Consider the following 26,188-nt stretch of genomic DNA (forward strand, 5'->3'; position numbering starts at 1 on the left):
TGACAACACTTGTTTGCATTTGGTGCCCAGCCTTGTGATTTGTGAATGCAAAGCAAATTCTGTTTGTACTCAAATTGCAAGTTTTCCCATGGGCAAAATTATGGGTTGAGATATAAAGATCTGGGGCTTGATTCCCCATTGCATTGCTCCTCTTTTACAGCAGTGTAACTTCATTAATTTAATTTCAGTAGAGTTGCACCAGCTTCAAACTGGAGTAACAGTGATGACTCAAGCCCTGGGGCTTTTTGACTAACTACACCTGTGCTTTGATGTGCCTTGCTACTTAAAGTTTGACATATAAAAGCTGTTGCCCATGTTTTATGTTGATATAATGTGTGTATTTATTACTAATTTGTGTAGTCTCATAATTGCTGTTGAGCAAATTTTCACTTAGATAACAGTTATTGGTAAAATGTTAGGGTTTGAATATGGGGGCTCTATCTTATGGTGATATCACACACAAGATTGATTTTTGGAGACCAGACTAGCAGTTCTTTCCGCAGAAATTGAATGAGCAAGAAAAGTTGATACATCAAAAACAGTTGCTATATTTGCAAACCAAAGGGTGGGAAAACAATGATTTTGGTTAAATTTTGTATAAATCCATAAATGGATTTTTTTTTTTTTGTGTGTGTGTACATAGCTTGCATACTGTGTTCCTGTATTTATGGATAAGACGGATATGTTCTGTTTTTCCAAGATGGTAAATGTAAGCAACATTTTAGATTTTGGTGCAAAAATAGGCTAGGGACCCCTTCCTGATGCCAGAGTCCTCTGGGGTTTTGTTACGTCACTGTCGCCTATACAGTGCATGGGCACAGATAGGTGCCTAAGAATGGGATCCACAAAAGCCAGCACACCAATTGGGGAGCAACCTAAGCTAGCCAATAGCAGATGCTGAGGAGAGGGGTGTGTATTTTGCCCTGTCCTTCTCAGGGATTTAGGTCCCTTCTTCCAGCCCAGACTTAGGCATCTATCTCCACTTTGTTTCCACAGCCGGGAATCCTCTCCCTGGAATCAGGCACCTAAGCTGTTCTTGCCAGGGCGACAACATTGCACACCTAACGACCGACCAGTGGGGGGAGATGGAGGGAAAGAGGAAATCTCCCTTATTATCGGTAGTGCAGCAATTAGGGTATTTGCCCAGGATATGGGAGACCCCCGTTTGAATTCCTCCCTCTGCCTGAGGAGATGTGATTTAAACCTGGGTTTCTCACCTCTCAGGTAAATGCCTGAACTACTGGATTATGGGAGATTCTGATGTGATTCTCCTATTGAAGCTGTTCCACTATTTATAAATAAGTACATATGCTTTGATCCGGAGAGTGACTCCATAGTCCAGTACTTAGGGCTCTCACCTGAGAGGTGGGAAACCCATGTTCAAAATCCCTTCTCCTCAGGCAGAGTGGGGAATTGAACTTGAGTCTCCCACATCCCAAGTGAATTCCCTAACTTCTGGGCTAAAGGTTACAAGGGAGTCGGTCCCCTCCTCTCCCCCACTTAACTGTTTTGTGTGGCATTAGGCATGCTTTAAGAACACCTAGCAGATTGGGCCCCACAGGCAAGGTTTTGAGGCTCTCATGGCACCTACAATTTTGAATTTAGGCCCCCTAACTCCCAATTTAGCATCCCAAATTCTTTTGTAGATCTGGGCCATGGTTCATAGTGTGTTAAACTAATTTGTTAGAACCAAATATTTGAGATTTGACTTGTGCTTCTGAAGAAACTAGGGATGTAATAGGTTTAACAGTGTGAGGTGGGTATCTTGTGCCTTGCTTTGCCGTACCTTGTCAGATGATTCAATAAATGCTATGGACACTGAGCTGATACAGAAAAGGACAGTTACCTGTTCCGTAACTGGCGTCCTTCAAGACGTGTTTCTCCTGTCTATTCCACAGTAGGTGTGCGTGCTCGCCACGTGCACCGGTGCCAGAAGTTTTTCCCTTAGCAGTACCCGTAGGAGGGGAGCACTGCTGCGACCCCTGGACTGACGCCTCTATATCGCACTATAAGGGGAGCTGCGCGCTCCCCCCACCCTCAGTTCCTTCTTGCCTGACAACTCCGACAGAGGGGAAGGAGGGCGGGATGTGGAATAGACAGGTAACTGTCCTTTCTTCTCCGAGTGATTGCTCCTGTGTATTCCACAGTAGGTGACTCCAAGCTATATCTGATGGAAGTGGGTAGGAGTTTAAAGGTTACCGGGACGGAGTATCACCCTATCAAACCCGGCGTCATCCCCTGCTTGGGAGACGATCGCATAGTGCGAGGAAAAAGTGTGGACAGATGACCATGTGGCAGCCCTACATATGTCCTGGATAGAGACGTGGGCTACATAGGCGGCCGACAAGGCTTGAGCTTGCGTGGAATGTGCCTTCACTGTAGGCGGTGGGGGAACCCCAGTCAAGTCGTAACACGTGCGTATACACGAGGTGATCCAGCGGGAAATGCGCTGGGTGGAAACCGGTTGCCCCCTCAATCGCTCGGCCGACGCAACGAATAGTTGCGAGGACTTCCTGAACTGCCTGGTTCGGTCCAGGTAAAAGGCCAGCACTCTACGTACGTCTAGCGTGTGTAGGCAGCGTTCCTCGTTGGAGGAATGGGGCTTAGGACAGAGTACCGGTAGGAAAATGTCCTGATCCATATGGAAGGCGGAGACCACCTTCGGGAGAAAAGCGGGGTGTGGGCAAAGCTGAACCTTATCTTTGTGGAAAACCGTATACGGGGTTCCGAGGTCAAGGCCCTAAGCTCCGAGACGCGACGGGCTGAGGTGATAGCCACCAAGAAAGCCACTTTCCATGACAAGTGAGACCAGGAACATATGGCCAAGGGTTCAAAGGGAGGACTCATGAGGCGGGATAACACTAGGTTCAGATCCCATTGCGGGACCAGGGCCCTGGCATACGGGAAAGCACGATCTAGGCCCTTTAAAAAGCGGGAGGTCATGTGATGGGAGAACACCCATTGACCTTGCACCGGGGGGTGGAAGGCCGAAATGGCCGCTAAATGAACCCTGACAGAGGCAGGAGCTAGCCCTTGGGTCCTAAGGGACAGTAGGTAATCGAGAATAAGCTGGAGGGATGCGGATGACGGGGAGGCGCCCCGCTCCCTCGCCAACCTGGAGAACCTAGACCATTTGGCAAGGTACGTCCGCTGTGTGGACGGCTTTCTGATCTCCAGCAGAATTCGTCTTACATTCTCCGAACACCTTCCCTCCTCCTCGTTTAACCATTGAGCAGCCATGCTGTCAGGTGGAGCGTGGCCAGGTTGGGGTGGAGAAGGCATCCCCTGTCCTGGGAGAGGAGGTCGGGATGAAGCGGCAGCCTCCGCAGGGGGGCCGCTAAAAGTTGCAGAAGGGTCCCGTACCAATGTTGACAGGCCTAATCCGGGGCTATGAGGATAACCCTCGACCTGTCTGCCTTTATTTTTTGCAGAACCTTGCCTACCAGGGGGAAGGGTGGAAAGGCATAGAACAGTTGGCCTGACCATCGGAGGAGGAACGCGTCCGAGATCGCTCCCCTTTTTGCCCTTGCCCTGGAGCAGAACTAGGGGCAGCGTCTGTTTTGGGCTGTAGCGAAGAGGTCGACCCGGGGAGCTCCCCACCCTCGGAAGAGCTGATGGGTGACCTCCCAGTGGAGTGACCACTCGTATTGGTGGGAAAACACCCTGCTGAGGTGATCAGCATGGACATTGCGTGCGCCAGGTAGGCGGAAGGCCCGTAGGGAGATATCGTGGGCTATACAAAACTCCCAGAGGTCCAGAGCTTCCTGGCACAGGGCCGAGGAGTGCTTGCCCCCCTGCCTGTTGATGTAATACATCGTGGACGTGTTGTCCGTGAGGACTCTGACCGCCTTCCCGCGAAGGTGCAGACTGAACGCTATGCACGCCAGGCGCACTGCCCTGAGCTCCCTGACGTTTATGTGCAGAGACAATTCCAAGGTCGACCACCTGCCTTGGGTTTGAATGTTCCTTATATGGGCTCCCTAGCCCAGGCCCGAGGCATCCGACACCAGGTCTAGTGAGGGAGGGGTTTCCCGGAAGGGGATCCCGTTTACCATATTGCTCGGGAGGGACCATCATTGCAGCGCGGCCACCACGTTGGGTGGCATCGTGACTACCTTGTCCAGGCTGTCCCTGGACTGGGAATACTGGGAGGCCAACCAGAGTTGGAGGGCTTCATTCTGAGCCTGGCATGTCGCACCATGGACCTGCATGCTGCCATGTGACCCAGGAGTTGAAGGCACACCCTTGCCGTCATCATGGGGAAGGTCATGACCAAGGCTACGAGACTTTTGAGTGTCTCGAATCTGTCCTGGAGAAGAGAGGCTGTGGCCTCTACTGAGTCTAGCAGAGCCCCTATGAAATGTATGCGCTGGGCTGGTACCAACGTGGACTTGGCCTCGTTCACCACAAGGCCCAGACAGCAGGAATTGCATCTGGGTCTGCACCTGGGACTGGGAGCTGCCCTTGAGGAGCCAATCGTCCAGGTAAGGGAAAATTTGCAGCCCGTTCCTCCGGAGGTGGGCTGCCACCACTGCCATGCATTTGGTAAAAACCCTGGGGGCCGTGGAAAGGCCGAAGGGGAGGACCGCAAACTGGTAATGGTCCCGCCCTACCAGGAAGCTTCGCCTGTGGCCCTCGAAAATATGGATGTGGAAATATGCATCCTGGAGGTCCAGGGACGCAAACCAATCCCCCGGTTCTAAGGAGGGGATGATGGAGGTTAGGGACACCATGCGGAACTTGTAGCGGACCATAAACCTGTTGAGGTTCCGCAGGTCGAGGATGGGCCGGAGCCCGCCTTTTACCTTTGGGATCAGGAAGTACTGGGAGTAAAATCCCTTGCCCTGAAATTCCACTAGTACCCTCTCCACCGCACCTAGGTTGAGAAGGCGCGCCACCTCTTGGTTTAGGAGAGCGGCACATTCCCGGTCCCCGAGGTCCTCCTGGGGCGGGGGGTAGTGGAGGGGTGGTGAGGTGAACTGCAACGTGTAGCCCCTGGAAATCATGCTGAGGACCCACTGGTCCAACGTTATATGGGACCACTGCACTCGGAATGCAGATAAACGGTTGCAGAACACAAACTTTATTAACTGGGGGGCATCTGTGGCAACAGGCCCAGTGGCCCCCCGCAAAGAGTCAAAACTGCCTCTTCCCCTGCCTCTTGCCCTTCGAAGGGCCTTGTAGCAGGGCTGAGCGGGACTGACGCTGAGACCTGCATCTCTGCTCCCTCGGTCACTTAGGAGGGGGTTCATATCTACCCCTAGCGGGGGGAGTGGAGGTCTGCAGCCTAGGTTTGTCCTTCGCTGGTGGGACATATAGGCCCAGAGTTTGCAGGGTGGTACGGGAGTCTTTCATCCCATGCAGGTGAACATCGGTTTGGTCCGCAAACAGTGCTTTCCTGTCGAAGGGAAGGTCTTGCATCAGAGACTGAGACTCTGCAGAGAGACCAGACAGGAGAAGCCATGACGCCCTTCGCATGGATATGGCTGACGCCATAGTACGGGCTGCCGCGTCCACCGCATCCGATGCGGCTTGGAGGGCTGCTTTCGCCGCTGCTGCCCCTTCCTCCACCAGAGCCTTGAACTCTTTCTTGTCCCGCTCTGGGAGAAGAGGCTCGAACTTCGGTAGAGACCCCCACAAGTTAAAATCATAGCGGCTCAACAGGGCTTGGTGATTTGCCACCCGAAGTTGAAAGCTCGCAGAGGAATAAACTTTCCTGCCAAAAGAATCAAGTCTCTTGGCATCTTTGTCCTTGGGGGTGGGTGCAGGCTGGCCGTGGCGTTTCCAATGCTTGACTGACTCCACCACCAGGGAGTTAGGTGCCGGGTGGGAGTACAGGTACTCATGTCCCTTAGCAGAAACAAAGTACTTTCTCTCCGCTTTCTTGGAGATGGGCACCAAGGAAGCTGGGGTCTGCCACAGGGCAGTCGATATGTTGGCCAGACCTTGGTGAAGGGGTAAGGCCACACGGCCCGGTGCCGAGGAAGACCGAACATTGAAAAGGGTGTCCGACGGCTCTCCATCTCCTCAGCTTGGAGTTGGAGATTCGAGGCTACTCTTTTGAGGAGCTCCTGGTGAGCCTTAAAGTCCTCTTGTACAACGGACAGAGGTGCCGGCAAAGGGGCCGGTCCGGCTACCAGGGCGTCGGGGGGTGCCGCTGGTTCGACCCCCAAGACCGAGTCCGGACCCAGTGCCGCCGGTTCGGTGCCCGTCGACTTTTGACTCTGTCGAGGGGGGGATGCCGAATGGGTCTGAGATGCCCCGGTTACCGAGTGCGGTCTCACCTGGGCAGGCAAGTGCGGCCACGGTGCCCATTGACACCATTGGCCCTGCCACGGTGCCCCTTGCCACTGACTGGCTTGGGTGCCGAGTGGTGCAGGCTGCTCTCGGGGCCCGGTGTGGCTCGGGGACGGGCGGCTGGGTGCCGAGGCCGAGGTTGCCGTTGACCGCACGGTGCCGTAGGAGCGACAGGAGCGTCTACAGTTGTGCCAGTGCCGGCCTCGAGAACTGGACCTCGACAACGATGAGGAGCGGTACTCGACTGAAATGCTGCTCTCATAGTCGTCCCAGCGATTGTAGCTTCGACACTTCGGTGCCGATAACGCCTGAGGAGAGCTCCATCTGTGGCAGGGGTCAGCAACGTTTGGCACACGGCTCGCAAGGGTAAGCACCCTTGCGGGCCAATGGGGGCGGCTGGAAGCCGCGGCCAGCACATCCCTTGCCCGGGACGGCGAACTGCGGCCAATGGGGGCCGTGATCGGCCGAACCTGCCACGTCACCAGGTAAATAAACTGGCCAGGCCCGCCAGGGTGCTTACCCTGACGAGTCGCGTGCCAAACGTTGCCGACCCCTGGTCTATGGTGTCTAGCAGAGCGGGCACTTGAGCATGAACATCCATAACGATGGCATCGGGATCTGCTCCTGTAGCTCCTATCCGAAGAGGAGCGTCAACGCCCTTTGTCTCGGAGCGTGCGCTCCCGATGGGGAGTGGAGGACCTTCGAGACTCCTGCGCGGGCGAGTCAGCCAGTCTGATCGGAGTACAGGGCTGACGTGAGCTATGGGAGGACCTCGTCCAACGAGGCGCACGGTCCTCGGAATGCGGGCTGTCCCTTGCCAGGGAGGGCTGGTGTGCTCCCAACTGCGGCTTCCCTCGGGACCGGGGGCCTGTCTCGGGCAGCGCACCCGGCACCAGAAGGGAGAGGATGTCACGCGTGGCCTGTGCAGCCTCCGGCATAGACAGCATTCTCACTGCGGGAGAGGCACACACGCACAGACGGGACCGGACTACTCCGCTCGGCACGAGTCAGAGGTCTTGGTCCCGAGGGGGATCATGGGCTGCCCAACTCGGGTCCGGCCTCACCCCTGTCCTTGTGTTGGCGCCGCTGAGTCTTCCCTTGCTTCTTAGCGGATGAGCGGTGCCGACTGGTGGAGGGCGCCTCGCTCCTCACCGAGGATGAGGCACCTGGTGCCAAGTCCGATCGGCGCGCCGGTGCCGGGGCCAAAGCAGATTCCATTAGCAAGACCCGGAGCCGGGTATCTCTCTCACGTTTCGTTCAAGGCTTGAACGACCTACAGATCTTACAGCGATCGGTTATGTGAGTCTCACCCAAGCAGCAAAGACACTGAGTGTGCGGGTCGCTTCTTGGCATAGAACTGCGACAGGAGTCGCATGACTTGAAGCCTGGGGCACGGGGCATGCCCCACACCAGGCCACTAACTAAGGAAGTTATCCAACTATGGAGAAGATGAGTACTACTAAGGCTACTAGAAGGGCTACAGCAAGACTGGAGCACAAGGTTCCGACAACCTTCACTGGTGGCAAGAAGGGACTGAGGGTGTGGGGAGAGCGCAGCTCCCCTTATAGCGTGATATAGAGGCGCCACTCCAGGGGTTGCAGTGATCCCCTCCTATGGGTACTTGTAAGGGAAAAACTTCCGGCACCGGTGCACGTGGCGAGCATGCACACCGACTGTGGAATACACAGGAGCAATCACTCCAAGAAGAACTACTTTTACCCCCACCTTTCTACACACTGTTTTATGGGTCTTAGGTACAAACAGATGCTAGAGATAGAGGAACTTCTCAAATCTAAATGATATCAGTGAGAAGGTTAAGTGCATTTTATATAATAAATGAAAAGTGGCTGCTCCTCTGTTAAATTTCCTTGATCTCTGCTATATTTTGTTTATGGCTAGCCTAGCATGTGTCCTGAACTTATCAAACCATCTCTCCTGTTGACAAATAGGTTTTGATCAAATCATATTTTAAAATGAGATATGTATGAAAAGATACTGTTAGTGAGCTCAATCACTTATAGTCAAATTCAGTGGATGCCTCATTTGTGTATTCAAGGGCAAAGTTCAATATTCAAGTGCAGTTGAAGGTCATTTCTATTCATAAAGCCAAGGATAGGATTCTTATACCAGCTATCCAGTCCAAAGGCTTTTCCAGAGTAGTGCACCCCACACTAGGTATGGCCACCAAGGAACAGGTAAATACCCATAGTTTCTTGGAATTCCCTTTATCACAGGGCTCCAGATTCACCCCGATTTAAAACAAATTAGGACTGTTAATTAATTGCAGTTAACTAACGTGATTAACTCAAAAAAATCAATTGCGATTAATAGCAGTTTTAATCACACTGTTAAACAATAATAGAATACCAATTGAAATTTATTAAATATTTGGGATGTTTTTCTTCATTTTCATATATATTGATTTCAATTACAACACAGAATACAAAGTGCACAATGTCACTTTCAGGTGACATTGTAAATAAGAAGTGGGCAGCATTATCTCCCACAAATGTAAACAAACTTGTTTGTCTGAGCAATTGGCTGAACAAGAAGTAGGACTGAGTGGACGTGTAGACTGTAAAGTTTTACATTGTTTTATTTTTGAATGCAGTTAGTTTTTGTACATAATTCTACATTTGTAAGTTCAACTTTCATGATAAAGAAATTGCACTACAGTACTTGTATTAGGTGAATTGAAAAATACGATTTCTTTTGTTTCTTTTTTACAGTGCAAATATTGTAATAAAAAATAAATATAAAGTGAGTGCAGTATACTTTGTATTCTGTGTGGTAATTGAAATCAATATATTTGAAAATATGGAAACATCCAAAAATATTTTAATAAATGGTATTCTATTATTAACAGCACGATTAATCGTGATTAATTTTTTTAATCGCTTGACAGACCTAAAACAAATGTTAAAAACCCATAGGGACACTTTTCCAAGAGAGGTGGTCTCTCCTGGCTTCTCTGGTTGCCATGAGACTTGGATTTTGATACTGCTATAAGTTGTTAGTTGATGTTGCTAGGGCTGTACCATTGCCAGTGCTCCACTCTACTTAGTACAGTGATACATGCATAACCAGAGAAACAACTTCACAGAACCTTCCCAATCCGTGTCTAAGATGAGCCACTGGTAGTTTTAATATCAGAGCATCACAATGGAGAAGGGCAAGTAAGCACACCCCAAATGTTTGTTGTTAGAGGAAAAACCGAGAGAGGCAGAGCAGAGAGAGGGACATATGGGCAGGAGTGGAAAGACAAAGGAATATATTGCGCCCACTACTTCCAGTAAGTCTCATAGCAGATATGGATGCTTTAGAGGTTCAGGAACAGAGACTTACCTCATTGGTTTGTTAGGTGCAAATACGATATTGAAGGTCAGTGTTATAATCCCGGACTCTGCATCCCGATCTTTTTGCACCAGATTTATAGCCACTGAAGACTCTAGCTGAGATTTAACTTTATTAGATTCATATTGAATTTCATACAGAAATTCATCTGTTGTAGAAAAACCTAAATGAAACAAGCACAGAAGATCAATTTGTGAATGTTCTAAATGCAAGCATTCTTCTTTCTAACAGGATTATAATTGTAAAGATGTGTTTTGGTATTGGGTATAACATATATCAATTAATAAACGGGTAGGTATCTAAAAGTGGAGACCTCTGCCTTCTGGTTGAACAGGGAATTTCACTACTTTCCATTGGTGGGGTGGTGAATCTCAGACAAAAAGAGAAAGGAAAAAAAGGAAAAATCAGTCAGGAGAAGCTTAATGCTTATACTTCTGCTCTGATGATCAATGCTTTGGTTACCACTTTTCACAGGCAAGAGAGGTATTTCTAATTAATGAGACAAAAGTAAGTTAGAAGAGCATGATGCTGTTTGCTGCTAATGCCACTAGGGTACTATCCAAATATCCCTCATTTGGAACATCATTGTCAGTGCTTGCTGCCAACCAGAGAAGCAGTTGCTGTACTGAAAATAGCAAAGCTGTCATTCGCAACCTGTCTTCTCTCAACCACTGTAGAATCTATTAAAAGGCCATGAAGCAATGTTGTAAGATTAACCATTTGAACATCTTGAAGCACCTATTACAACTGGTAAAAACACCAGCCTGTCCTTATGAGAATCCACTGTGTACCCTGGGCTCTATTAAGGGGGAAAATAATTGAATAAGGGGGAAGTATGTTGCTGATCCAGGTAAATTAGAAGTATTAAGGGCCATGTTTCTGGGCTATCCTAGCAAAAAAGATGTGAATTATATTGGGAGTGGATTTTTATTTGGCTTTCAGATCCAATATGAAGGAAAGAGAGACAAGTGCAGGCAAATAATTTAAGATCCATATAGTTCAAAGAAAAATTCAGGAGGCAGTAGCAGCCAAAAAGGCACCTGGTCCCTTTGGGAGTTCACCAATGCTGGACCTGTGGCTTTTGCCTCTGGCTTTGATTCAGAAAAAAAACTACGAGCGAGTACAGAGAGTAATACACCTTGTGCCTTACCCCTGCTGCCCCTCTATTAATAACAATATTGATCTTAATCTATGTTCAGTTTGATATTCCTCATTTGATACAGCAGTAGCCATGATAAAGAGATGTGGCCAAGGGGCACAATTAGCAAAGTGTGACATTCAGTCTACATTTCAGTTGCTCTCTGTCCATCCCAAGGATTTTAACTTGTTTCCAGTTTGAAGGTTATTACTGTTTGGATTGATATTTGCCAATGGGCTGTTCCATCTCTTGTTCAGCTTTTGAGAAGTTTACTACAATGCTAGAATATTGGGCTGTGAGGAAAACAGGCTTACATAGGTGGTTCATTCTCTTGATGACTTTCTCTTTGCAGGAAAGTTGGGAACAGGCAAATGTGCCCATCTATTGAGTGCTTTTCAGAGGATGGGTGCACACTTGGGTGTCCCACTGGCTCTGAAATGACAGAAGGGCCAACACAGAAGTTGACATATTTGGGAACTGAGTTAGTCCAAATGCAAGGTTTATCACAGCTACCCAGGGAGAAGCTGGATAATGTAAGGGTGTTAATATGGGCAACATGGAGTGCTGGAAAGATTACACTCAGGCTTGTGGGCATTCCTGGACTTGGCCATCACTAGGCATGCCAGGGTTTGCACAGACCTTGTTATTTACAATTGTAGGAGACATTGGGAAGAAGGTTGGGGTCCAGATCCACGGACATTCTATTATGCATTGGGACCACATGCGGGCAGCCAGGTCAGTAGGTGGATCGTATCCGAGCTTCAAGGCTGAAGCCATTTGCCTTTGGTGGTGTGGCAGATGGGGTATGAGTTGGAATCAGCACACGCCCCTGCTGCACTCTTTGAGGGCTGAGCTATAGCCACATGTCCTGATTACTTGCCTGGACAAAAATGGTCTTGCAAGTTGCACTGCTTTAAATTTAAGGATTAGAGGGATATGAGCTGATTATGCATTTATGGCCTCACACTCGATTGGTTTGGTCGGAGATGCTTGAAAGACGAGTTTGGCGGATGGCCATTGAGCCAGCCTGCATTGACAGGATATGGAAAAATATGAACCGTGAGGTAGCCAGGATAATTTTGGGAGGGGTAGGGGCAGTGATAACACACAGGGATATCAGATACAATGGCCCTGAACTAGTGACCAGTGTGAGTAAAAGCTAAAAGGGCCAGCTTCCAGAGCTAAATGAGACCCAGGATTGTGCAGTTGGACCTTGTGCTCGTGAGAGGGAAGAGCTTGAAGTCTTTGAGGACTGAGGTGTCCCCTATTCATCCTTGTGGCCTCTGTCACTCCACCTCCCTTATGCAGGTGCCAAAGAAGTTTCACAACTGAACTGAGTCCATAGGGAAGACTGGGAAGAGTCTACCCTAAGTTGTTATTTGGTTGGTGGTAAAAGCCCTGTAACCTATCCTGTAACCAATTATGCGCTTGGTTCATGAGAGCTGGGGTGGATAAAGTGCCTCTTTAAGTAAGCATTTTTAATTCTACAATTCCCCTATGCCTGCAAAATAAATCAGTTTGTTATTTGATTATCATATATATGCTTAACTGATTTTATGTTGCTAAGCAGTGCATCCATTACCAGCAGCTTTCATATGCTGAGTACAGAATGCTTGTACAGGATTATAATACAGTAGTTCCAAACGCTATACTTCAATTATAAATGTGCTGTCCTATAAATATATGGTCTCCCAAGTAACACATATATAGATTTTGCTATCGATGAGAAAATTCTTGGCATCATTTTTTCCTTCTCCCCATGTAATTCACACTTGGACATTAAAGTATGAATATAATTTCCTGTTCCTTTTCAAACTGATCCCTTGATAAGTATGGTGTCGAGGTGATGCACTCAGATTGAGAGACAGTGCAAGGCTTGTTGTCATTCCTCTACACAAATGCCAAAACCTGGAGATTCAGACATAAAAATTAACTTAGGAGGGGAGAGAAACCAGGACATCGTTTGAAGCCTACCACATAGGCAAAATTGCGACTGCTGAACAGATGTTTCTTTCGGCAGTCAAATCACACAATACTGCACAAAGGATGCCTGTTTTATAGTTCAAACAGTTCAGATGCTAGGAAGAAAATGCTGTGGCTGGTAAATTGATTATTACATTCTGCTTTCAGCTTCTGAAAACATTTTTATTTGTTTTCCTTTCCACATTTGTATATGATGTTTGTCTTTTTATTCACAAGTGATAAATATTTATTTTTCTGCTCAGGGCTAACTGTTTTATAACCTGTTCTATGTTCATATTAGGTATTCTGTTAAAATATTTTAATATCTACAACACTTGAGGAAAAACAATGTATTTATATGTGCCAAATGAAAGTATTTGAAAGCATCTTTATGCCAGTCCCCTAGCTGGTTGTGAATCTGCACTGCAAATCTAATTTACGGCTGTTCAAAACAGAAAAATGTAATTAGATTTTCATCAGAGCTGCAAACCCTAAAGACTACCATATTATCATATTATGGAAACCCTCCGTGAATATGTTAATATTTGTTTCTAGACAGTTCCGTGACACACATGCTACCTAAATGAAGTGGCAGCTGCTACAGGCAAAAAAGGTTGTATATCATCACCAGAAAATTGTCCACGTTGTGTGACTAAATCAAATGATCCAAGTTCTTTGAGCTCTTAAAGATTCCAGTTTTGATTAAAATGGTCAAAGAATAAAGCAGCAGGAGAGAAAACTGCCTTAGTTTTTAAAGTACTGCCATGTCAAACAATTTCACAGTTTTTACCTATCAAAATTTTACACCTGGTGTAGAAAGGTCACATTAACTATAATCATTCACAATTATTTTTCTTTTTAAAACCACTATTCCCTATTTACTGCCTAATACAACAGCCACTTTAGCTAGTTCAAATTGTAACACAGTGCAGCCAACATGAAAATGCAGCTTAAGTAATCCATCCCTGTTTTGAAAGGCAGCATGGTGGACAGAGCTCTGGTCTGTTTTCTATCCCTAGTTCGGCCACTGGTCCACTGTATCACCTTGGAAATGCCACTTCACCTCTCTGTGCCTCAGTTTCTTCCTCTAAAAAACGGAGTCTTGCAAGGTGCTCAGCTCTCCATATGGCCCTGCTACTTCTGCTTTTTCCTTGGCTCTGAGTAAGAAGCATGGTATTGGACAATAAAGTTCTTTGAATATGTAATAGGAATTTAGGAATTTAATAGAATGAAATGGTCTCTTTCCCTTTATTTTGTTACTTTTGACTTATTAATAAAGTACCTGCCTATAATCTTTTCTCTTATTTGATAAATACAAATTACTGACCAAAGTATTGCTTTTGTATTGAATAGACAAGGATTTTTAAGGCTTCTGAGTCTGGTGACAATTTAGAAAAAAATATAATTTCTGTTGAAACATTATTCGTAAATATAGTTTACTGTTCATCTTAATTGATTTTGTTCTATGTCGTTTTTGAAATCTTTGTTTTTTTAAAAGAAATGTTCCTTTCTTATGCCGGGTTTACTTGCAATCCTGCACGCATCATTATTTGTGATGTTAAAAAGTTATATTTTCTGAAAAGGATCATAAAACCTGGATTCTGAAGAGATGAAAGTTACGTCATGCATTGCTCGTTCCACTTACTATCTTGAGTTTGTTCTGATTAGAATGTCATTTTAAAAAGGATAAAGATGAATTCTCTTGGATCTGTCAGAAGCTATTTCACCTATTAATATTTCAGCAAAAATCCTGGGAGCTGAAGAGATGCCAAGTGAATGAGTTCTGTATGGGAGTGACTTCTCAAACCTTACAAGCTTTGGGAGAATGTCTGATTGAAATGTGCACTTTTGTACCTGTTAAATCTATCAATATTAGACACTTTCTTGAACTAACAACTCAAATGATTAAAAGGCCAGATCTGGCCCAAGATATCTGAGCCAATACATTTTATTTGATTTATCAGAGCCGTAGATCAATACAGAGTAAAGGAACTCTCCTCTATTTAGAATTCGCAGAGTATACTCCCTCTATAGAGCCACACTCTTAAGAGTACATATTGTCGTCAGACATTCTGAGCTTTCTGGCAGAAAAGTAATTGTTGGGCTTTTCCATCAATTCAGAATGCCTTTGGAGGACTTAGACAAAACAGAAGAGGAGGAGTGAGAAGCAATGTACTCAAACAACTTTCCTTTCCTTTTGGAATTATCTTAGTAGATCCTCACTCTTGGTAGAGTGACCCACAGGGTACAGGTCCCAGGAAAAAGGCTGAGCAGTACTTCATAAATTAGAGAATTGCTCTCCCACAACAAGCCTCTGATTTCTCTCCTAAGATAAGAAATGGCCATTGGTTAGAAGTGTGAATGGAACTCCATGCAGCAGTTTTACAGATGTCAGAGTTAGACACATTCCTCCAGTATGCTGGAGATGTTACCTTAGCCCTAATTTATTGAGTCCACAGGACATCTGGTACTGCTTAGTCATAATATTACTATTGATATTGTCAATGAGCACCTGAACAGTTTTGGCCTGAATATGAGGCAGGAACTGTTGACATGCACAGGATATCATGCACAACTCAAGGACACTGATGTGTAACCTGGCCTTGCAGGCAGTCCACAAACCCTGAACCTGAAGATTGCCCAGATGTTCTCCCCAAGCCATGGTTGAAGTGTCTGTTACTGAAATCACAGAAAGGATAAGGGGAGAGAAGGGAACACTCCTGCATATATACTAGCTCCAAGATGACAACACCCTGTTGAGGATTCATACCAGCTTATCCAGGTGGTGATTGAGGGAAACACGCTGACTTGAGCTATGCTTGCAGTGCTTTGAGGAGAAGCCTGGAATGAGGGGTCACGTGTGTACATGCAGCCATGTGAACTAGGAACCTAAGGCAATTCCTTACTTTGGTTCATGGGTGATCCTTGAGGGACACACACAAGTCCTATATTGTCTGGAATCTGGAAAGAGGCAGAAACGACCTGTCAGAGGTCGAGTCCAGGAGTGCTCCAATAAACTCTATTCTTTGTTAGAGGCAATAATGATGACTTTTCTTTGTTTATTTTCAGGCTCAGAATGCTGAACAGATGGAGCATGTGATTGATAGCGGTCTCTACTAGGTGTCTGGAGTGACCCTGAAACAACCGATCATCCAGGTAATGAGACATGTGGACATCTCTCTGGCAGAGGCAGGCCGCTAGGAATCCCCACGGACTGCAACCAGGAAGAACAGCCTGTAGTTATTACCCTAGCCATGGCCCTGATAGCAGCAATGCCATGTCCAAGGAAGCATGAAGAGTTGATTGAGAGACCAAATGACATTTTGCAACAAGAGACTGAAACTGCTCCCTAGAACTTTCTGGCAGTTTATTCATGAACTGAGAGATTGCCTCCCAATTAAAATAGTCATATCTGGGAATTAAGACTGGTTATTAGCCATGTGGAGCTATAAACTTAAAATACATCTTTCTCCCAAAGAGATTAAGCTTTTTTGCATCTTTTCCTTAGGGTTAGCTTTAGCCCAGCATTGATGACTCCTCTCCTTCACCGCAACCACTACTAATGAGCCTGGCACAGGGTGTAACAGAACTGCTCAAACCCTGGGATGGAACATGGTATTCACTTTCTGTCCATTGGGCCACAGGTGGAAAGGAAGAAGTGGTTTGTCACAGAGTCTTGGTAGGCTGCATGATGGCTTTGGGTATTTTCCTCCACTAGCTCCACTTGTGTACAAAGAGAAGCAGCCATTCTTGTGAGGAGTTCCTGGTATACCTTAAAGTCATTTGGTGCCAAGGAGGATGCCGACAATACCAGAGCGTCATCCATTAATAAGGATGATACATTAAGGGGAGGCAAGGGAGAAACCTCCTGAGGATTGGAGCCATGATACTGGCAAAGGCTGCTGCTCCAAAGGGGGTTGAGGTAAGTCCAGTATACTCATATCATAGGTTGATCGGTACCGACCATCACAGGTCTCTTGGTACTGGCAGGTGAAGACTCTGTCCCCAGTATGACTAATGAGGAGACGAACAGTACCGGGCCCCAGTTATGCTGCCCACATGTCCCAACCCCAGGCTCTACCCTTCCTAGCTGCTGGTACCATGCAACAAGGTGGAGTCAACACCAAAGTGGAGGATGACAAAGTAGTACCAGACTCCTATGGTTGATGGGCTCACAGCAGAGTGTACCAGAGTCGAGGAGTGTGGTACCTGCACTCATGCCAACCAAGGGTCTTCGCCCTGGATCAGCGGCGCACTGAAAAGCATAATAAGTTTCTGTCCACTGCATCAGCCTCTGGCGTTATTGGTACCTGTACTAGTGGCTGTCCTACTGTGATCAGAGATGTCTCATCTGTCACAGATGGTGAAGTAGTAGTTGAGATGGCTGCTGGGAGAGTACCAGAGTTAACGACTCAGGTCTATCAGTATGAGTCACATCCAGGCAATGGTGAGCTGAAGGGCATGCTCTATCATGGGTACCAGCATGACCATCTGTGGAGGAAACCCACATTTTGGTCTTCAAAGAGTCTGACACCGACTTCTTATGTTTGAGAGAACATGATTACTCCAAAGTCTTTGACCTTGAAGACAGTCCCGGTGACAAGAATCTCCTGCAACCCCATCCGCCAGTAAAGCTGGCTCTGGGAAGGGGTCATTGAAGAGCTTCCCTTGGACAACTGAGGAGTTCAGATGCTAGTGTAAGGGCTGCCTTTATAAGAATGTGTTGAAGGTGTTCTTCCCACAGCTTTTTTGTCCTGAATTGAAGCCTGGCAGATCAAGTTTGTGTACCAAGCTGTCTCTTATGTGGCATAGGCTCCCCTGGTACTCGGCAAGGCAGGGAGGCCTGCCTGAGGGGAAAAAAGAAGCAAACCAGAAAAATTATAATAAAAATAAGAAAATCAAAAAGAAAATATCAAAATAACAAAAGAAAAACAGTACCACTAGGCAAAATAAGTAGCAAGAACTTTGTTCTCAAGGAACACGGAATACTTCAGTTCCTTCTTACCATTGGTGGTTGAAGGAGGGGCAGAGTGGGGCATCTCTGCCCTTTATATGCTGCATTTGAGCACAAGGAGCCAAGCTGTGGTTGGGGCTGCCTCTGTGGGTATTGCTAGGAAAACTCTCTGGCACTGGTCCACGAGACGCGCACACACGCCTCTAGTGTAAGGGACATATGCGAGCACTTGAAGAACATTAAGGAGACATTAAAACCTTAAATTTAAAACAGATCTGTCCGAATTTGTCATATAAATGTTAAAATATTAAAAAGACATTTTTAAGATGGATAGGCATAAATTGAAACATCCTTTAAAAAGAAGCACATTCCTGAGTATGAAAATTCAATCAGCCTCCCCAAAATCAAGCCTGAAATTCTATTAAATTTTATCTTCTCTGCCCTGTGAGCTATTGGTGAGAGAACCAGGGTGCTAGCTTTCTTCATGTTGGCTTACGTGTACACCTTGCATGACTACTTAAATACTAAGGTGATGGATACATCAGAAGATAGAAGGTGAAATCCTGGCCTCACTGAACTTAGTGGCAAAACTCCCATTGATTTCAACAGGCCCAGGCTTTCACTCAAAGAGTGCAGGATACACATGTTGTGTTCTTCTTCCACTCTGCCTGTCTGCTCTGTTGTCATGTAACAGCTTGGTAAAACTCCCAGGAACACAGTCAGAGTCAAGGAATCATCCAATATGTATACACATGCTTGAAAATTACAACAAAGGTGATGGAGGTCTGATTTTCATAGACTCATAGAATCATAGAACTGGAAGGGACCTCGAGAGGTCATCTAGTCCAGTCCTCTGCACTAGTGGCAGGACCAAGTATCATCTAGACCATTCCGAACAGGTATTTGTCTAACCTGCTTTTAAAAATCTCCAGTGATGGAGATTCCACAACCTGCCCAGGCAATTTATTCCAGTGCTTTTAGGATCATCAAGACCTGAGAGTATTTCTTTAGTGCCACATATGTTTTTAAAATAGAAACATAGATTAGAAAACACCTTCAAACTTCAAAGTGCAGTTCAACTCTAAAAATGGTATTGTGCGGTTTCAGGTTAGTCTCTCAAATCTTCTCCCTTTAGAAGTAAATGTACAAGTGTCAGGCCTATAAACTCACCTTGGCATCTGAAAATCAACCTGTTTCGTTCCCAGCTTACACATCACCTTGTGATTGGAACTCTAACAAATCTGTTGATGATGTGAGAGTCAGAAAATAATCCAACTCACTCGCCCATAACGGTATTGGCTCTGATCGAGAAGAGGTAAAATGACTCTGAATACACACAGGAAGCAGATCTTTCAAGTAAGGTGAGCCATTTTTACATAAAAACTTTTCAGAGTTGAGCTGCACTTTAAGGGTTGTTATTTTGTTTTATTTTTTGTGATGCATTCTTGATTTGGGTATTGCCAATAATTGGAAAATAATTCCTTAAGCTAAACTGATAATTGAGAAGTTTACAAAGAGGGCCAAAGATAGAAACTGATAAAAGCCTGATTAATCTTTTAAGTGTATAGTTACTTCTTGTGGGAAAACAATGATACTTTTAAGAACAAAAAAGGCAATTCACTTGTGTTATTTTTGACACAAATAAAGCTCTTAATATAAATGATTTGGATTAATAGAATTTTGCTATATACAAGCCTGTTTTTTTCCAAACTAGCTTAAGCAAGAGCAATGCTGCAGCGTAGCAATTTCATCCAGTGCCTTGTGGTGATTCTATTAAACTATTATACTCAGCTGCTTATCTGAAACATTTTAATTATTAGCCACATGTGCAAAGCTTCAAATCAGCTTATGTTTGCACAATGCAACTTTATTTGCATTTTTCATAAAACAGGGTTGTTGGTTTTTTTGCCATTTTTACTCGTATTGGAATTGTGGAACTGGGATAAATTAATTAGAGGTAGGCAACTTCATTTTATCTAACTGCAAAACCAGCTGAACAATGCAGGTTCAAAAGTTTAACATGGCTGTTACTGGGAGCATATTTTGCTAGCGAGAAATGGAGGGGGGGAAAGGGCACAGAATTAAAATTGTAAATGAAAGAAGGGAGTATAGATCCAATGAGTCTGTCTTCAAGCACAGCTGCAGAAGAGATGACAGGGTGCACTGACCTGAAGATATGGCAGATATTAGGAAAATGTACTTAACTTCAAGAGTAATTGGAGGGTGTAATAAACTGTCAGGGGAGGTGGTTTAGGCACTATCAGTGGATATTCAAGAACCAGATATGATAAAAGAAAGGATGATAGGAGTAGTTCTGCAAAATAAAATGCAAAGGGATTTTGGTCTTGCTGGTTCTAGGTATATATTTATGTTTATTGACAGTATCAATGTGAGGTGACTCTCCCAAAATCTAGGCAGATCTCTGAAGAAATATGGATTTTTTTTTTTTTTTTTTGCGGGGCGGAGGGAGAGGTTGAACCTCTTACTACTTCCATTGGGATGAAAAACCTCATTCTCCTGAGCAGAAGAAATTGGAGGAAACTCTACCAGTGAGGACTTGGGAGTTTCCCAAACCCTATTTGGCAATGGTATTAAGCTGTAGGAGAATACCTTGCCCCCCAAGTAAATTATATCTACTGGTTCTTCTTTATCCTTTAGTGTTTATTTTCAGAGTTAACAGTTTAGAGTGACATTATCGTATTTTATAGATGCCATGAAGATTTGCTGTGTATTTCTCTAGCTAGTTTATTACTTGGTCCTTTTTTTATATTCTTGACTACTTTCCCTACCTGATGCTCATTAGTTTATCATTTCTAGCACCAGCTGTATCTTTTTTTAAAAAGATTTGAACCACATTGGAAGATTACTCAGAAAGAGTTCCTGGCTACAGAGGTAAATGATATGTTTGTGTTAGTTACTGAGCTACTTTTTATTTTAGTTTCTAAAAAGTAATTGCAGGAAGGATTGATATAATTTCTGATTGTGTACCTGAGTTGACTTCTTATACTTATGTGAAGTTGAATCAATCACTTCAGATGAATTTAGATGAGTAATTGGTTTCCTGAAAGTTTAAAATATATTATCTGAGTATGAATTCACTTGGGTGCTAGAAAGTAGTACTAATTTGCATCACTGTGACTGATTTTTAAGAATTACAAAAGTCTGATTCTTCTAGGGTGACCAGATGTCCCATTTTTATAGGAAGAGTCCTGATTTTGGGATCTTTTTCTTATATAGGCTCCTATTACCCCCCACCCTTTGTCCCGATTTTTCACACTTGCTGTCTGGTCACCCTAGATTCTTCATAAGAGTAAGCAAACAGAAGAAAAATAGAGTGATGTATAAAATCAGATGGAAGCGTGCTAGTTATTTACAATCCCCATCTCCCCAAAATTCATCAGTCCCCTCCTGGGATTTGCCATTGTTTTGAAAAAGAAAAGAAAAGTAGTAGTTTCTTTTTCAAGTAGTACCTGTGGTTTTGTTTTAGGTATCCAAGATACAGAATGTGCTGTCCAGATACACACTACCAACATTGATTATCTTGGTCACGTCTGAAGCTTTTTTTCACAGTGCAACCACGTATTCCAGTTCAAAAAATTTAATGTTATCCCAGTCTTCTATAAACTGTGTCGCTAACAGAAAACAATATTTGCCCTTCAAAAAATGAAACATTTTTGTAAAGAACAAATTAAAGTTCTCAAATTTAAACTCTGCCAGTTTAACATGCTGAAATTCAATTAACCATTAAGGCTAATTAAATGTACAGTTTGGTCAGCATGAAATTATCAAACCCCATTAGGACTCTGATGCAATTATCTACTGTTGGTTGCTTATTGTAAAAATTATTTCAGTTTTATTCATTAAATTCTTAAAGCATAATTTTTAGCACTGAAAATTGGCAGTAACATGTAGAATTCTGAACTGGCTGCTACTTCCCACAGCTCCCATTGGCTGGGAACGGCGAACTGCTGACAGTGGGAGGTATGGGCGGCTGTGCAAATGTAAATAAATTGTCTGGCGGCCTGCCAGTGGATTACCCTGATGGACCACAGGTTGCCCACCACTGATATAGATACTCTGGAATCATCCCACTAGGATATCAAATAATATATGATTCTCCACAATTTAAAAGGGCATTAATGCTGGGATTTGATCCAACAATTAGAATGGCAATGGTTTCTGATGATCCTGCTCAGACTCCTTTACATCATACAGAAGAAAAGGCAAAAAGGTTGTATGAAATACAAAGGGAAACGATGCCACCCCCAAAAGCAACATCTAAAAGGGTGTCAGTAATAACTTTTTTCCAATAATGGTCCAATGGGACAGGGAAACTAGCAAAATAGACAGAATAAAGTAGAATTAAATAGAGGAGAAAATAAAAATAGGAGAATGGTCCTATATGAACAAAGGGCAGGTGATCCAGGAAGGAATTGGTATGGAAAAAATTATTACAGTATTAACCTAGAGACAGAATTGATGGTTTGCCTACTGATGAATTGCTCCAGAGATTAGCTAATCATGAGAGGAATATGCCTACAGTTTCATCTAGTCCCAAAATTCAGGTCTAGGGAGGCCAAGCACCCCCATCTCCCTGATATCAGTAGAAGGGCATGCTGATTTAGTGGCACATTTACAAACAGATGATTGGGGAAGACCCACTGTATATGTGAAATTTAATAAGGGAGCGTTCAGACAAAATATGTTGATAGATACTGGTGCCACATTTTCTTTAATAAGCACAAAGAATAAGAATTTATTTGGACCCCCTGTAACCAGAAGAAAATTGCAAGGATTTAATGAAACAGAGGAGAGTGCCATTTATTTCTCCATTTAACTTTAAATTAGGTATAAAGCAAGGAAAAGAACAGTTTGGTTTAATGGATCTTGATTGTGAAGGAATAATAGGAATTGATATATTGAAAAATATTGGCTTAATAATCGATCTAGTAAATAAGGTATTGTGGGAAATGCCTTCTAATAAAGTAAAGGATGAATTGCAGCCAGTTGTTATTGAAGCAGGGTAAAGGCTAGCTACTGTTAAGGCCATTGAGGAAATAAAATGGCCTGATTGGCCAGCAGTATTGGAGATTGCACAAAAGTATAAAGAGGTCTGGACTACTAATAAGGCAGAATGTGGAAAAATTGAAGCAGAAGTATTAATTATTGGACTGGATACTGTTCTGGAACTAACTAGTCAGAGTTTGAGGGTCGACCAATCTTCCCAAATGGAAGCTGTTGTTTACCAAATGGAAGAACAACCCCTTCACGTCATAACTCCCTTATGGGGGGATCAATGTGGAAGACCGGTCATTACAATTAACATAAATGGGGGGGGATATGTCAATCAGGTTATCTAGACACGGGATCTCCATATTCTGTGTTAAACAACATATATAAACCCTCAGATTTTTTTACCCTACATCTCCTCAGATATAGCTGACGTACAAGGAGTATTAGGGATAAAAAGTGAGATTCCTATAACAATCCCATTGACAGTATAGGGAATAAGGAAATACGTAATTTACATTTCAGAGTCATGATCTGGGGGCAAAATGGACTCGGAATAATAGGTATGGACATCCTTACTGCACTAAGATATTCAATAGATTTAGACAGAAGTATCTTATGGGCAAAATAAAGGAAAATTTTTATCTATAAAATATATGTACATACGAATAAAGTAGTGACTTGTCTTTATTTTTTTTATTTTGATTGAGAAAGAAAAGGGAAGAGTAGAATAGATAAACAAAATGGCAGCTTGGTTTGAGGAAATTCCAAATATGGAGGAAGAGGAAACAGGAGATTTAATGGATGATGAAGAAATAAGAGATTTATTAAATATAGATACGCCAATAGATGAATTTATAAGCCTAAATGCGACAGAGGATGAAAGATATGGCTGAAGAAAGTGGGATTAAGGAAGAAAAGGGAACTCCCCCACTAATTGTGTCCCAGATATATTTAGCTCAGTATATGAGACCGATGGTTCCAATCCAAATTATTGAAGCAGAAATTGAAACACTACTATATGGATACTGGATCATTGATTTCAATGATGAATACTGCAGTAGATGGGGATATTATACAATATATGTCATGAGACATGTATATGTTTACGGGACTATTGGGAGAACAGATACCTATTCCCTTAAGTGTTCCTCTGTCCATCAACATAGGTATTAGATTAATAGATAATGTGTCATTTGGTTTAGCAAATATGGGAGTCAGTAGTAGAGGACTCATTGTTATAGATATTATAAAAAGATTGAATTGTATGATGTATATAAAAGCAAAGATACTGTGGAATGCTGAATAAAACAATAAGAAGCAAGAAAAATGAAATATACAATACAGAAGGTTTAATTAGATAGTCCCTAAAGAAAGTAATGGTAGATTTAGATCCAATGGATGTTTTGAGGCAAAACCCACTAAAGGTCTAATATACGTTTTACATTGTGGAAGGATGGAAGAAATTGGTGGAAAAACTTTTAATAAAAGTTCCTACTGATAGAAAGAAAAGAAGTTTGATGGATACAATATTAGGAGGAACAGGTACAGGGCTTGGAATACTGAACAGTATAGATGAAGAGGTATTGGCTAATAAGTTAAATTCAGTAGGACAACATTTGGAAGCTGTGTCGAAACCCTTAATAACCTCTTTAAATGATATAAGTGCTAGCCAATTGTATACGTTGGAAGAAAATGTGTATTTATTAGAAGTTGGACTACACTGCTTAAAGTGAATCACATATACAATGTAACTCATAACCCTTATAAAAACGAATACTTGTGTAATATTACTTTGGTGATTGATTACGATTTCAAGCGCACACTATTCAAAATTGAGAATGAAGAATTTAAAAATCAATACCATATATATAAAAAAGAATTAACCCAATACCTGTAGGATTAAACATAAGTTTAGTTAAGCAACAAAAACAATTACAAAATGCTCAGAAAAATGCACAAAGGCTTATGATTACTGTGCACTTCCACTAAGGGCATATCTACATTACACGCTGGATCGACAGGCAGCGATAGATCCAGCGGGGGTCGATTTATCGTGTTTAGTCTAGACGCGATAAATTGACCACCAAGCATTCTCCCGTTGACTCCGGTACTCCACCAGGGCAAGAGGCGCAGGCGGGTCGATGGGAGAGTGTCAGCTGTCGACTTACCACAGTGAAGACACCACGGTAAGTAGATCTAAGTACGTCGACTTCAGCTACATTATTCACGTAGCTGAAGTTGCGTAACTTAGATCGATTCCCCCCCGCCCCCCAGTGTAGACCAGGCCTAAGAAAATTGAATTAGTAATTGAACGTATAAAAAGTGATACCAAACACAGATGGTGGGATGGTCTCCCACAGCAAAGGGATTCTTTAATGTAATTTTGCATCCGAGTGGTAGTCTTGATATTTCAAATTGTAATGGCAACTATGCTTATTATTTTGGTGTATTGGATCAAATGAAAATTCAGACAGCTGAAGTATATACAATTCCTAAGTTTTAAACAAAACTACTATGGCACACAGGCAAGTGTGACCAAGGTGGGAATCAAGAGTGGTGAGGAATTGTGCCAGTATCAAGACATGTCTGCTCAGTCTCATGACTGTGACAGCCTTGAATCAACAATGGACAAGACCACACACCCATTGAACTCACAAAACAATTAAGTGCTGGATAAACTCATTTATCTATCATGCCAGCAGGGAAGGGAATTGATACAAGCAGGGCCACCCAGATGATTATGGGGGCCTGGGACAAAGCAGGGGAGCTGCGGTGCTTGTACTCACCTGGCGGCGGTCCGGGTCTTTGACGGCATGGGGCCCTTCAGTCGCTCCGCGTCTTTGGCAACACTGAAGGCCCCCCTGCCGCCGAAATGCCGCCGAAGACCCGGAACGCCGCCGGGCCAGGGCTCGCAGGGCATTTCGGCGGCGGGGGGGGGCCCTTCAGTCGCTCTGCGTCTTCGGCAGCACTGAAGAGCCCCCTGCCGCTGAAGACCCGGACCGCCTCAGGGCCAGGGCTCGCGGGGCCTGGGGCAAATTGCCCCACTTGTCCCCCCTCTGGGCGGCCCTGCATACAAGAGTTTTTTTTTTTTTTTTAAACTGCTCTAATCCTTTGTCACAACTGGCAACACCCAGGACAGAGGCTTATGACTGCATCTCCCTGCAAAGAAAAGCCTCAGGATGGGGTTTAAATGGCCATAAAATTCACTTCCCTCGATCAGCTTAACAAAAATGGTGACAGTATCATGATACTTTGGTTTGCATAATTTAGTAGTTAGTTTTAGGCTAGATGCTTTAGATAAACTATTAATGATGATAGTTTGGAGCTATAAATACAAAATGGTGGAGAGGAGAAGAAGAACAATAAGAGAAGATCGAGAACAGCAGAGAAGGCAACCAGGCAGCAGTTACAGAAGGGAAAGATCAGAGCAGAGAAAGAGCAGAAGGACCTGAGATGAAACAGAGGAATTG

The 26,188-nt window shown here is 44.2% G+C and overlaps 1 protein-coding gene across 1 annotated transcript in view; it reads right to left on the reverse strand.

Annotated features, from left to right (window-relative positions):
- LOC112104196 (cilia- and flagella-associated protein 47) overlaps positions 1-26,188 on the reverse strand; it is a 698,279-nt gene that overhangs the window by 36,870 nt on the left and 635,221 nt on the right. The window contains exon 58 of the mRNA XM_029910741.1: positions 9,643-9,814. Coding sequence (XP_029766601.1) covers positions 9,643-9,814 — 172 coding nt within the window. The remainder of the gene's footprint in view (positions 1-9,642; positions 9,815-26,188) is intronic.

The sequence above is a fragment of the Terrapene carolina genome, unplaced genomic scaffold (assembly GCF_002925995.2).
Source record: "Terrapene carolina triunguis isolate 2854851 unplaced genomic scaffold, T_m_triunguis-2.0 Scaffold22, whole genome shotgun sequence".
NCBI lineage: Eukaryota > Metazoa > Chordata > Testudines > Emydidae > Terrapene > Terrapene triunguis.